Source organism: Thermobia domestica, chromosome 14 (genome assembly GCF_964235325.1).
Source record: "Thermobia domestica chromosome 14, izTheDome1.hap1.1, whole genome shotgun sequence".
Lineage (NCBI taxonomy): Eukaryota > Metazoa > Arthropoda > Insecta > Zygentoma > Lepismatidae > Thermobia > Thermobia domestica.
In genome coordinates, this window is record NC_137467.1 from 136,831,823 (window position 1) to 136,846,386 (window position 14,564).

The 14,564-nt window shown below is 34.8% G+C and overlaps 2 protein-coding genes across 3 annotated transcripts in view; one reads left to right on the forward strand and one right to left on the reverse strand.

Moving 5' to 3' along the window:
- The window catches only part of alka (glycine receptor subunit alpha alkaliphile), a 100,482-nt gene extending 95,691 nt beyond the window's left edge, over nt 1-4,791 (forward strand). The window contains exon 9 of the mRNA XM_081738885.1: nt 844-4,791. Within this exon, the coding sequence (XP_081595011.1) occupies nt 844-1,116 (273 nt within the window). The 3' untranslated portion in view covers nt 1,117-4,791. The remainder of the gene's footprint in view (nt 1-843) is intronic.
- A 7,386-nt stretch (nt 4,792-12,177) lies between these two features.
- The window catches only part of LOC145670340 (periodic tryptophan protein 2 homolog), a 118,775-nt gene continuing 116,388 nt past the window's right edge, over nt 12,178-14,564 (reverse strand). For both annotated transcript variants that reach the window (XM_081738887.1, XM_081738886.1), the window contains exon 19: nt 12,178-12,370. In XM_081738887.1, the coding sequence (XP_081595013.1) occupies nt 12,223-12,370 (148 nt within the window). In that variant the 3' untranslated portion in view covers nt 12,178-12,222. The remainder of the gene's footprint in view (nt 12,371-14,564) is intronic.

The following is a 14,564-nucleotide window of genomic DNA, read 5'->3' on the forward strand; positions in this document are numbered from 1 at the left end:
TGGTAGATCCAATACTGAAACCAGAAGTGATATCGCTTTTGCTTTATGGAAGATCCAATACTGAAACCAGAAGTGTTGTCGTTTTTACTCTATGGGGGATCCAATACTGAAACCAGAACAGATACCGGTTTTGCTCTATGGAAGATCCAATACTGAAACCAGAAGAGGTATCGCTTTTGCTTTATGAGAGATCCAATACTGAAACCAGAAGTGTTGTCGTTTTTGCTCTATGGGAGATCCAATACTGAAAATAAAGTGGTGTCGTTTTTGGGTTGATTTTGAGTTTAACGTTCCTTTCAGCAGCGAGGTTATATGAGACGGGACCTACTGATTAACGTAGAATCCGAACCACATGAGCTCCCGCCGGGAATCGAACCCATGTCCCCCACGCCAAAGGCACGTACGCTAACCGCTTAGCCACGAAGAAGCTCTGGTACCGTTTTTGGTCTATGAGAGATCCAATACTGAAACCAGAAGTGGTGCCGTTTTTGGTCTGAGAGAGATGCAATACTGAAACCAGAAGTGGTTAAACCCATCACTTCCAGCTTCAATATAGGGGAAGAGACGAAGGCAGAACCTATTCTTGCAACGTTGATCCTAGCCTAACCATATATATTTAAATAAAGTTTTAATCTTATATATAGAATGATAATAATAGTAGAATATACCTGTACACTTATCAACAAAGAACTAGGTTCAGTCTCTTTTTATAAAATTCTCCATGCCTATCCATAGTATCATTCGGAAGGCTAAAAAAAAATAGATTTCGTATGTTTTAAGTGGGTTAAAACTTCCGGGAGTGTTGAATCTCATTAAAATTATTACCAAATTATTTCGTTTCAGAGCATTATTCGCACGGAACGAGTAACAGCAGCTGGCATTCCTCATGCATCACAAGCCTGGGACGAAGAGGCCATGGAGGTTAGGAACCGCAAGAATTCAGCAGGCCCCAAACAGGCTAGGTCACTTCTTCAACTATCCTGGGTCGACAGGAAAACTGGGGAAGAAAAAATACTTTGGAGAGAAATCGACAGAACTTCCAGAGTCATATTTCCAGTTTTCTTTTTACTATTTGTTATTGTATATTGGCCCATTCTTTTACTTAAGAAATCCTAATTAGATTAAATGTTTTATTTTTCGTAGAGATCAAATAGTAAATTATTCAGAATGCAATTACATTATTGCAAAGTCTGAAGAAATAAGTGAGTTTATGTCTTGTTTTAAATAACAATATTATTTTGTTGAAAACTTAATAATAAACTCATTTTCTTTTCAAAAACAGTTACAATTGATATTTGGAAATAGAATAATATATTCAAATCTTGCAAAATAAAGAATATGAACTCTTGTTACAACCACGGGCATAGTCCCAAACATTGCAGTATTAAAGATCTTCATCTTGTTTCAGACAGGAAGATAGAGGTCAAAGGGTGGAGTAAAATATACATAGTTTAAGCAAATGTAAATACTTGACCATTTAACCTTTAACGTAATCGAATATTTGACCAGAGTTCAGATATCATTTGTAATTTCTTTCTTTATTTGAGTCTATCTTTGAAAGTGTACTGATACAAGAAACATGTGATGAAAAGCAGTTGTGTGTAAAACAAATTGTATTACATTTAGAATTGACGATATCAGTATTGCCAAAATATTGGCACAAAAATGTCGCTAAACGAGAGGTGAAATGACTCCAATTTTGGGTGAAAAGTCGCTAAAAAAAAAGTTATAGGTGAAATTCGTTGGCTATAAGGTCTAAACATTGTTTTAAAGTTGAAGATATAAAATAAACAATATGTTCCCCTCACATCTTTATCAACACGACGCAACCAATCCTTGAATTCAGGAATCGTTTCACATTGTTTCCGATACTTTCGTTCATATTTTGGAGTCATATTTGTTCCGAAATAATTAACACTACAGTATTTATGTTAAATATTATTCATATTTACGTTAAGTGTTATTCGGAAAAAGTTCAGAATAATTAAAAGATTCCAAAGGACAAATTTAACAAACACTCACTTCGCTTTTATTCACGCATCTATAGCTAATCTTGTTGCTATCGGTAATGCTGTATTACTCGTGCCTCTTACCGAAAGTTCTGCAAACTAACGGATATGAAAGATGAAATTGTTTGTTCTCCGTTAGAGAGCAAGGGTAAACGATTACAATCCCAGGATTGTGGAGGAGTGGTTACGTTGTATTACCAAACTCATCATCACTTGCGTTGATTAAAACAAAGAGAAAGAAAAGATCATAAAAACTGCTTTGAACTAATAATGCTTCTGTATAGATGGACAGGTTGTTTGCAGCAAAAAAGTCGCTAGACTTTTGAGTAAGTCGCTAAATCGTCATTTTAAAATCACCAAAAAAGTTACCAATCGGAAAAACTTTTTTTTTTTTTTTTCGCTATCGTGGAAGTTGAATCTCCTAGATTTAGCGACTTTTCCCCCAAATTGACAACACTGGACGATATTACGATTTTTGCAAAAACAAACATTTCTGCAAAACCGCTATGGGTTGACGATTTAGGGACATGTTCTCTATAGGTTGTAAACGTCAAAGTGTTTCTTTGCGCCTCGAAAGGATTGTAGTAAAAAGGGAAGGAAGATCGTTGAAAAGCAAGTAGTTTTGTTTACAGAATGAGCTTATTTTGAATTATTCGCTTGCTTCACTTAACATGCTTCTTCAGCAGTTAGCCTATATGAGATGGAACTTGTTGCTTAAAGGGAATACCCAATCGCTACTCGAGGTTTCATCCGAAGGGAATCAGACCCGGGACCACGCGTACAGAAAGCACGCTTGATACATCACTTGGCCAGAAGAAGCACTTGAATCAGTCGCATTCCTTCATATATGACTAACCGGATTTTCAGTTTCCTTCATGCTTTTATTATTTTTTTTTTTATTTATTTATTTTCAAAAAGGGGCGATATTTTATATAACCAACATACCATTTCGCAAGAACCTTTAATTTCGATTTATTGAAACAAAGGCAATTCCATATGTTTGTATTTAAATAAACCCAAATATGCAAAAAAATCTAAAGCGTATAGTCAGACAAAGGACCGCTTCTCTTCCTATACTACTGCCGCTTCTTCCCAGCTTCGCCTCTACTATATTCCTGATCATAACATAGCCATTATGACAGTTTGTTTAAGAATGGTCTTATTTACAAAGATACTATTTCTTAATACAAGTTCATACTACCTGTGAAATAGTTATCCAGGAAATTTGTAAATACTAGTAATAAAATGTAAGATTATAAGTGTTCCATATTTAAGATATGCAACATTTTTGTTAAATGTACAAGCTTTCTTCCGTTATAATGGAAGTTATATATACACAACGTGAAATATGGAAATGGTAACCATGTTCTAAGAGTTGGCTATATCGAAACACTGTATGTTTTGATAATTACTTTAGCGTGATAATACAAGTAAAGTTAGGTAGTAGTTGTACTTGAGCTCCAGCTGTACAAAGCTTGCCCAAAACAATAAATATTATCAAGCGGTGGTTGCTAAGCAATATCAAAAGAGTGTTTATATAGGTCATAATGAATAAGTATTTTAGCGACTAGTATTCTTCCCATTTCTTTAGAAAACCCAAATTTATTACCTTCCTTTAGAAAAATATTTTTGTTGTGGGAGTGAATGTGGTCCAAATTTTGTTACATATTTCTCAATGCTTTGAAAAAAATTTCAAAATAGATCCACTAATCATGAAGGAGTAAACATTATCACTAGAGGGTGGTTGTTTGGATACTAGCAATAGCAAAAATACACATTTAATCATAGTCTTTGTTTAAATCACATCTTTATACATCTTTAAAAGTTGTAACAAGTTTCTTCATAACATTTTTGCTGCATACATGGAAAATTGATTCTTCTAAAACAAAAATCACCAGGACGGTTGAAATAGTGTTATCAACTGGATACATTAGTCTTTACAGTTAACATTGTTTTCATTTTCTACAGCACAATGGCAAACACAAATTAAGCGACGATTTCAGTGATTAAAATTCGTTTAATTACCAATTTATCAATACCAAGTTTAAATCAACTGCCCAACTTCGTAAATATATTTCAACCAATATTAGTTTTTACCATAGTACTGAAACGGACAGACATATAGCCTCGTTGCTGACGTCCCCATTAATCCCCCCCCCTTCCTGAAACGGACAAACTCAAATTAATCGGAGACTTCAATGGTTATAGTAAGCTTAACTATCGTTTACGACAGTATAAAGTTAGGTTTAGATAAACTGTTCATAAGGTCTTATGCCTGATTGCTAGCTAACCATACGATCAGTTTGTTATGTATGCCAAGTTCAGATCACCTGTCGCTTCCATGTAATTCATGTAATCGCTGTTTACCACGGAAACTTTCTGTACACATATTTACTATCGACTTCAATATTTATAGTTAGTTTGATTACTACTGGTTTATGAAAATTCAATATCAAACTTAGATCTAATGCCGACTCCAGTCTCTTTAACGTCCAGAATTACGAGTATACTGCAATACCAATGTTACCGACTTCAATGTTTCTAGTTTTATTGGATCAAAAGATCCAATATATTTCAATCAAAAAAATTCTTGTAGCCTTATATCTGTAGAGGCCATATCCAAACTATCAGTTAACTCAATATGATGTGCTTATTCCGTAGAAAATAAGAAAACTTGATTTAGGGGCCGTTCAAAAATTTTGTGGCCCCTGATCCAAAAACTAATTATTGACCAAGATCGCAATCTTTTGATCCATTTTCGGTTTCCCTAATTTTCTTGTTACCAACTTGCCACAATATGTAAGGTTTAGATCAATTATCAACTCTAGTGCTTTTATTTCTCCTACTGTAATTACCGGTCTATCACAAGCCAGTATTAGTATCCGATGAAAATTCCACTTATACTGCTCATGGTTTGAGAGATTACCGTTTTACCATATGATCAACGTCGAACTTAGATAAACTTGCCAATTCAAGTCTGAACACTTCGCGTGAGCCACGGTTTGACACAAAAGACCCACTTCAGACTCAAGATCAACTGCAGAATTTAGTGCTTATACTTTGGCTCATTTCAGTTTATCACAGCATCAAATAAATGGATTTCAATGCTTCTCGCTCAACTGATTATTGGTCTACCACAAGACCAATGTCAAGCTGAGACCAACTGCCCATTCCGTTGATCATAATTTGCCATGTAGATTTCAACATGATCTTTACACAGAAGATACTTCTTTAATTCTATTAAATTACTTTCAAGAATTTAGTCAAACGGTTTATGTAATAGTTAAATACATACATTGATAAGATGGGCGTATTTTCTAAATATTTTATTTCGTAGTATAAAGAAAAACTTGAAGTTACACAAAAAGTCATAGTGTTTCATTATTATTACAAAATAAACCCAAAACTGAAAAATAAAATCTGATTAGGATTTGTAGAAAGGTGAGACCATTAGGGCTTACACAAGCAAAGATCTTAATAGATCACGAGCTGAAGCTGCGCTCTCTACACAGGGCATCATTCATACATATAAGCATGGATCTCCTTGTCATTCCTCCTCCTTACAGACACAAGTGAAGTACGTCTTGATAAAAATCGACAAGGCGTATCACAAAGGGAAGATTTTTTTCGATTACTTTTTAATCGCAAGATTTGATCTTACTTCCGGTTGGAGTTTCTAATTCATGTATGATCAGTGTTTTCTTTCTTCTTGCATGCAGTATGTAATAAGAAAATACATTACATACACAATTAATTATAGTGTCAGTAATATATATGGTGTTCATTGAGCTAAACACCCCAAACAATAAAGATTCATCTTAGACTGGAGAAATGATTATCCTTCGTTTTTTTCGTTTTTCATCAGCATTTGGCCATGAAACAAACGCCGGACGGATATACTAACTCCGATACAAATGGGTAGTGTTGGAATGTATAACTCGTAGGATATGATGCTTAACTTTTTTAAATTTCAATACTTCCAATGTACCCCCCAAAATGTAATAAAGAAATAACGGCCATTTTTTTTTTAAATATTCAATTAGAACTGAACAATCTACACAAAATTTGCAACCGATCAGTAAAACGGCATCTTTCTACAGCTTGTGGTTTCCGAGATATTATTATCAAAAGAATTGGTCACATACATATCAATCTAGTATTTTAATATATAGATAGAGTATCTACTTTCGTCTATAATTTAGATTTTTTTCTCATGTGCTTCGGATCCCACGTTAAACTGTAGGTCCATGTCTCATGTAGTTGAACGGGACACTAAACAACTCCAAATCAAACCACCAACCGATTTTTGCCTCTTCGCAATCATAAAATAATCTATATTCATATAGGCACTTAAAAAGATCAAATGGTAAACGGTCGCCTTTGAAATCATGATATCACCGAGTGTCTTGATAATTGACCAATAAAGATGTTTAAATTTTCTTGGGACATTTTTTTTTTTCAAATTTACAATTTTACCAATTAAGCCATTAATAAAATACATTTTCATTTATCATTGTCATATTTAACCTAAGTAACCAAATTATGGATCCCACCTTTTTCACGGTCTAGCTAAAAGTCTTTCTAACCAACTTTCGAACTAGAACTCTGTACACCCCGCGCATACCCTCCATGCTACCGAGATATCCATTTCATCTTAGACTCCTCGATTTTATTTATATTATATTCGATCAAGTTTCGCATTATGTTAATATCCTAATCTTTTATTTGTGTGTCTACATTTACAACAAATACTCCCTTAACTACTATTCCTCCATTTGTATGTCTACGTATACAACAAACGTATCGTCACTACCATTCCTTCATTTGTGCGTCTTCTTTAACAACAAAAAATTCTCCAACTACTATTTCTTCATTCGCGTGTCTACTTTTACAGTAAATATTTTGGTCCTTCATTTTTGTGCCTGTTTTTACAAATATTTTCATCAAAACTTTCTTCAGGAAGGTCACTAGCTTCTATTCTTCTCTGCGTCGTCGCGATTAACCTTTCATCCTTCACAATAAGCGTCAGAATATTGTTTTTATTGTTTTATTTTCAAATTCTTCGATGTTGGAAGTACGTGGCAGAGCGCTCATCTCTGATGCGAGGGGTCCCTGGTTTGATTCCAGGCCATGAAAGTTTGTAGTGAACAACACCGAGTCTCTGGGTTTTCTCGAAGTTCCCACTTTCCTCACTCATTACTTTAGAATTATTTTAAATGATAAACGTGCCAAACTCTACATAGACTTTACGTATTTAAGAATATCTAATACAGTTTTAAACCAGACATTAGTGCTTCTGACCAATACAGTATTCCTTAATGCTTTGAGAAAAGTACTATGTAAATTAACTGAATGTGAGTGATTGGATTTTTTTAAGTTTACTTAATGTATTACTGTAATTTAAAATTTTACTTGTATTGATTTCTTACAATCAAACTGTTACATGAACTGAATAATGTTTTTACTTTCAATCCTATAAACATCTATTCCTTCACCAAGAAATTGAATAGTTTCATAATAAATAACCTGGTTTCCAATAAATTAAATTTTATTTCATTTCTCATATTTTTTATTCATTCTTTCATATGTTCAGAAATGCATTTGTTGTACACTCATGTTCTAAAAATATTTTGCATACACTGTAACCGACAATTTTTTTTAAAATATATTTTTTTAATTTTATTTTTGTCTGATGTTAGCATTTGGAGAAAATACCCGGTGTCGAACAGATAACTTTGGACGAATGATCAATGAATTGTTGTACGCAAAATCACAATTATTCTGGTGCAAGCAAAAGCTCTGTTGTTTTTATATACCATATCGTATCGGTTTTCATACACTTTCCTGTCAATGGATGCCGACACAACTTAATAATGACCAAAAAATGACAAGACAAACTTCACATCATTGAGAACTGCTGGTTCCGTGCGAACGTGAAAGTACTATTTTCTGGACCGTGTCATTACAACCGATGAATCGTGGATGCATCACTATAAACCTGAAACAAAGAAAACGTTGAAACATGGGAAATATGCAGATCCTCCTCCTCCGCCAAGAAGTTTTGCACATCCTCTTCCCCGGATCAAGTTATGGCAACGACATTTTGAAACTACTACGGTATAACATGTGCTGGATTTGTTGTAAACGCAAGGAACTGTAAATGCTAAATACTATTGCATGCTAGTTTTCGCTAAAGTACGAAAGGCAACACAAGAAATGTACCGGGTTGTCCATTAAAAATGTAATTCACCAACATGATGACATGAAACCACGTAAACCGATGAAACTGTGCAATTATTGACCAGTTGTGTCAGGATGTACCGCCACATTCGCTTTATAGTCTTGACTTGAGTCCAAATGATTTCTACATCTTTAGCCCTCTAGGGGAGCATCTCGGAGAAACAAGACGAAGTGAAGCAGGCAATTCTTTAAAAACCCACAAGCCTGCCAACAGGAATAAACAAATTCGAAGCCAGATGGAAAAACAGTTTGTTGCACGTACTATTTACATCGAAAAATAGAAAGGTAACTACTATTCCTCTCTTACTCCTGTCTAGAACTTAATCAATCTGAATATTTACTGCATGTCCTTGTAATCAGCAGTGGTGGTGTTAAAAATTTGAATAATGGATTCTTCAAATATACATTATTTGAATAAAATTCGTTATCAGGATAACTGTTCAAATATTCAAAACAAATAGTTGGATATCCAAACACCAGAAAAATTATCTTAATAATTTAACAGCACTGATCACCAGTGACATCATAACATTCTGGGCTAATAGAGATATGACCAAGAGTATCAACACTGGACAATAGAAAGAAAGAGAGTTTCCACTAGAAATGGTTTAAAATCCTAACATAATATATAGTATAGGCCTAATATTAACTTGTACTCTTTTAAATTACCAATACTGCTTCTAAACAATTGGTATTTGAAAATCAGATCTACAAACAGTTGATTTCTACTCTAATGTGTTACCAAGCTGGAAAATTGAATACAATTAAAACCAACCATTCTTTTTATTCAGTTGTCAACATTGTCGTCAACAATATCTAATGTATTGTCACGGATTCCGATGTTTGAAAAGTTCTTTGCCTGAGAAAGTGAATTACTTTGTGAGACTATATTATTTAAATGTGTGTTTTATTCGAGATACAAGATGGAGTACCTAATTAACGTAATTATGTGCACATGAGTGGTCTTTACTATTACTCATGGTTCAGTGTAAAAAATAGGATTTATGGAGGTGATTTTCTGTGCAAAATATAGGATCTGAGGAGAATTTCGAAAGGTAAGTATAGTATATTTTAATGCGTTAATTTTGAAAGAAAAGATATATATACAATATATATAAGACCTATGTTTAGTTAAAGGAGTGCAGTCTTATTTTCGAAAAAAAAAATGATAAAATTTCACTTATTTCTGTTAGTATTAGTTTAGTTTAGGTTATGTTAGGTTTGGTTAGATTATATTAGAGCTAACTACATTTGTACTCATATTCCCTTACTACATTAGAGCACATTTGTGTTCATATTCCCTTATGTGCGCTTCCGGTAAGTGTATATAGTCTCTACAGCATTTTGTATTTCTTATTTCCACAACACGTATAAGATTCCATTCTTAAATGACACAGAAATCAATTAAAATTCCATTACTTCAATTCATTTCTTCTGTAAATCTTGTATTTTTACGTACTTCTGGACCCTTTCAACTAAACATGGCTCTTATATATATATATATATATATATATATATATATATATATATATATATATATATATATATATATATATATATATATATATATATATATATATAATACAGAGTTAAAATCGAACTTTAGGGTGCAAGTAGTACATGGAATAGGAACTGGGAATTTGAAAAAATGTACTCACATATCATTTTCTAATGAAAAATTCCTATATATCGCGCTGTCTCACAAGACGGGAACGATAAATGTCTGGTAACTTCACGGCGAACTGTACTCATGGCTTCAGCAAAACTCGCGGCCATTTCGGATGTTGCAGCAAAACATTCTAAAGCGTTCAAGGCGTGTAACACTTCTTGGCGGGTAAGCGGAATGATATTGTCCTCTTTACTTTCTTCCTATGACATTTCTCGCACCTCACACACAACTGCTTGTACACCAGACTCCACTGAAGTATACATGGCAACATCATCTGCCCTACCTCAAAACTAACTCCAGGGTTCGCAATGTCTTGTAGAATATAACCATTCGTCAGTTGAAGTGTTGTCGTTGTCACCATCTAAGTCGCCAACAGGATCAGCGTCTATATGTCTCCAGATTCTTCTAAAACATATGTAAGTGTTGTGATGACACGGATTCTCAAGATGAGGCGATAGCTTTTACTGCATCAAGATCACTCCAAGTTGGCGTTTCCGTATTCTTTTCAGCAGCACGAATTGCACCTCTCACAACTCGCTTGCGATAAGACCTCTTCATAGGATAACATGTCTTGATCTAAAGGTTAAAGATGACTTGTTGCATTTGGTTGGGAAAAGTGAATCTTTACATTGGTTAAGTTCAGATCATGTATGTTATGGGCTGTACACCTGTCTAATGTCAGAAGAACATATGCATTCTGAGCCACTATTCGACTGTTAAAACGAAGAAGCCACTTACGAAATGATGAGCTGCTAATCCAAGCTTTCTTATGGTGAGAGTAGATACAAAATAAAGCATCAATGTTTTTTCAAACAACGTGGTTTCTCGGAATTATTAATCACCCAAGGACGGTATTTATCACGATCGCGCCGTCTGCATTACATACAAGGACAACAGCCACACGTTGTTTACTGTGTCCTCCACCATGGTACTTGTCACCTTTTATTCCGAGAGTACGACTTGCAAAAAGATTATAAAAAAGTCCAGTTTCGTCCATATTGTATACATCACATGAGGCATACTTTTCTCTCACTTTGTCAAATTCACGCAACCAGTTATTTGTTCCTTCTTCATCAACTTATTTGCTTCACCACAAATCACTAATTATTACTGTCTCTTTTGGAGCCGATTACGCCAACCAGCGTAACGACTGAAATCTTGAATGTCTAAAGTTTTTGCAATCTCGTTTGCTTTTGATTGAATTATAGGTTTATTTAAAGGTACATTGGAAGCGCGCATATGATTGAACCATTCTAGAAGTAAAGTTTCGATATCTTCGTACTTAGCACTGCGAAGTCGCTTAGATTTGCTCCCGGATCGGATGCAGCAGCACTAAGAATTGTTTCACGATCTTCAAGTATTGCAGATAAGGTAGATTTGGGAAGTCCATACCTTTCGGCAGTTACACTTTTCTTCAACACACTAAGGTCCACTTTCTCTAGGAATTTTAGTTTTGTTTGCAGATCTATATTTGTCTGTTTCCTCTTGGCCATGACTCCTCTCGTACTAGCTCACTTTAAAACAATAGAAAGCAGGTCTGAACATACAACTGCACTTGTTATTGTATTCGTTCGAAAAATGTTCGAATGTCCACGCCCGAACTTCAGAGCTGAAATTTAGGAGGAAAAAATAACGTCAATATTGTTCACACCCGCAAAGTCAAACGGTAGAATCAGCAAGCATAGACCACGTCTGTGAACTTCAATTCTTGGAATTTTTAGGCAAAATATCCAGCCCAAGTTATAAAATTCGTAACTCCGCTGATAACAGAAAGGCGCATACAGTATTTATGACTGCTGTCACTAATTTTCAGCCACAGGGGCAGGTAGAGGACTTGTTTTGTCTTGTGCTGTCGCTAGCTCGTCTGCGAAGCACCTGTACTATTCAGCGCTTGATGGAGGGCAGAATTGACATCACACAAGAAAAGAAAAACTATGAGTTTCTTGTTTCTCTCTTATTTACTAGGCAATTTCCTTCTTTATAAATGCTGTGTTGCAAAAACTGATCTGGAGTAAAATCTGGAACATAACTGAGCTGGAGAGAAAAAAAAAATCGTGTTAAATGAAAATTTTCTAATGACGCAACGGACTACAAATGAGTTCGTAATTTGTGCTAAACGAAATTCGTGTTAACCGATAAATCTTCCTATAAGATAACGTATATTGCTGCCGGGACCGAAGTTTTGTTCATGTTAACCAAGTGTCGGCTTACGCGAGTTTGTGTTAAGAAGGGTTTACTGTAAACAGAAATCACAGTATGTGCGTAAAAAAATAATTTATTTCCAAATTACAACAAGCATTATCATCAGAGTTCTCTCATCAAACTTGTAAGGGAAAACTCTTCTTCATCGTCGTCTTCATCAGCATCTACATCCATATTTTCCTTTGGTTTCTTTTTGTTATTTTCAGCAAGGTTCAAAATGTAACGTATCGTGTACTTGTTGAAGTCGCATCTAGAAAAAAGACACAAGGGATCATAATTATAAATTATTATAATTAAATCTTTTTTTATGATTATATACGCGTATATTCGTAACCCCCATGCTAACATACAATTTTTATAAGAAGTTTAGAAATAATCCAACTAAGGAAATATAGTGCCGCTGTACCGAAAATTTCACTTTTGCGTCTTCTACAAGTTACGGTTCAAGACTACAGTGTAGATAAAAAAAATGCTACAACAAGTGAAGCGTTGGAGGGGAACAAATAGACAGCACTTCTCGTGACAAACTTAGAACGTTAACAAGTCGTAACTATATAATCATAATAATATGACAGGATGATTTCTAACGTACGGTTTTCAAACAACAAAAATAATTCGGTTCCCATTTTTCTGGAATTCCTTGACTTTTCCAGGTTCTCCAGTCACGAGTCACAAATTTTCACGCCTAGATACAATGTAACTGCCTATATATAATGTATATGTTAACTGCCAGAATAAGAAAAAGAATTAAAACAATGATAAATTTGCTAGAACTCAATTAGAAGTATTTTAAATATTCTTTGGTTTGATATGCACCACTGAATAGAAGTAAACTAATTTTAAATCAACTGCAACTAAGAGTAGATTTCGTTTTTCACCCTTAATGGGGTAGGAGTGCTTTATTTTGACACATTTTTCTCTGATAAAGTTTTAAGTAACTTTCGCTTTTAGCTAATATATGCACAAAGCAGTTCAAAATTAATTTACAAGAAATTCTTAGATAAATACATGTATATAGTATTATACATAGTATTATACAAGTTCGTTTCCACTTCCACATGTTTGTGTTCAAAGTGATGAATATATTAAATATCAATACTAGAATGACCTAGACTCAATTTATAAGGTTACAGTATCGAAAATGAAATAAAACAAAATCTTTGAGTTTAACGTCCCACGATTATGCCGTTTAGGCTAAAGGAGACGATGATTAAAGCAAGTGAATGATGATGGAAGAATTGGTGGAATGAAAAAGGTAGGAAACGGGATTATCTCGACAAAACTCACGGACACGATCTTGTCCATTACAAACTTACTTGACCGGGTATCGAAAAAGGAACCCCACGCACCAGAAATAAGCGCTCTACCATTGAGCCACAGTGTTCCCATCACAACATCGAAAAATGTCCATATTAATGTATGTAATGTTTTACACTGGATATTTTTATTTTTCCATTAAAATTATCTCAAAAACTTGGGATCTATTGTATTCGAGATGTACTATATTGTAAGGTTCGGCATGTCTTCACATCATGCTGTAACCATGTGCGTACTACACGTGTTGGCAGTAAACAAATACAACGCAGACGACAGTACCGAAGAGGAGTCGCTCACAATCGCCAGCAGTCGGCAAGACGGAGATCACCGAAGGTAGCCGACATTTTAGGATAAAAGTCACCAGCACGCCTCAAGAAGCATCTCCACAGGTTGATCAAACCACCAAAAGCCCTAAGGCGCCTGGCCATTAGGAACACCTTATCCTCTCACGACGCTTGGACCTTTCCTAAAAGCCCTATGATGCTTGGTCATTGGGTTCCCTTTCTCTCTCACGACGCCCGGTCACCAAGAGACACCTAATCACACAAACTTATCCCCTCTCACGACGCCTGGTCAAAGAGAGTAACCTCACCTACAAAGCCCCACGACGCTTGGTCATTGGGTTCCTTCCACTTTCTTACCTAATATATTAGAGGAAACTTACTTATTGTATTATATTTCTGTATTCAAAAGGATCTTTTATAATAAAAGGTGATGGGAAAGTCCAATCTCCCGAGCACGATAATTGCTCTACCTTACATAAACTGAGATAATTTTACAATATTTAGATTGATCTAGTCTACATTAATAAATTGCTTCTGACACTAAAGCGACATTCGCGGTCGTATTATATGCAAACTCATATGGTTCCCATAGTAATAAATCGTTAATGAAACCAAGGGAACATTCTCGGTCGTACTATATTTACGCTAATACGGTTCCTATATTAATAAATTGCTCCTAAAACCAAGAGGACATTCGAGATCATTTAAGCTAATACGATTCCTATGTTAAATTGCTCCTGAAACTAAGGAGACATTTGAAGGTGTAATATATTTGACTAAATAGATCCCAACATTGATAAATTGCTCCTGAAATCAAAGTAATATTCGAGGTCATTTAGGCTA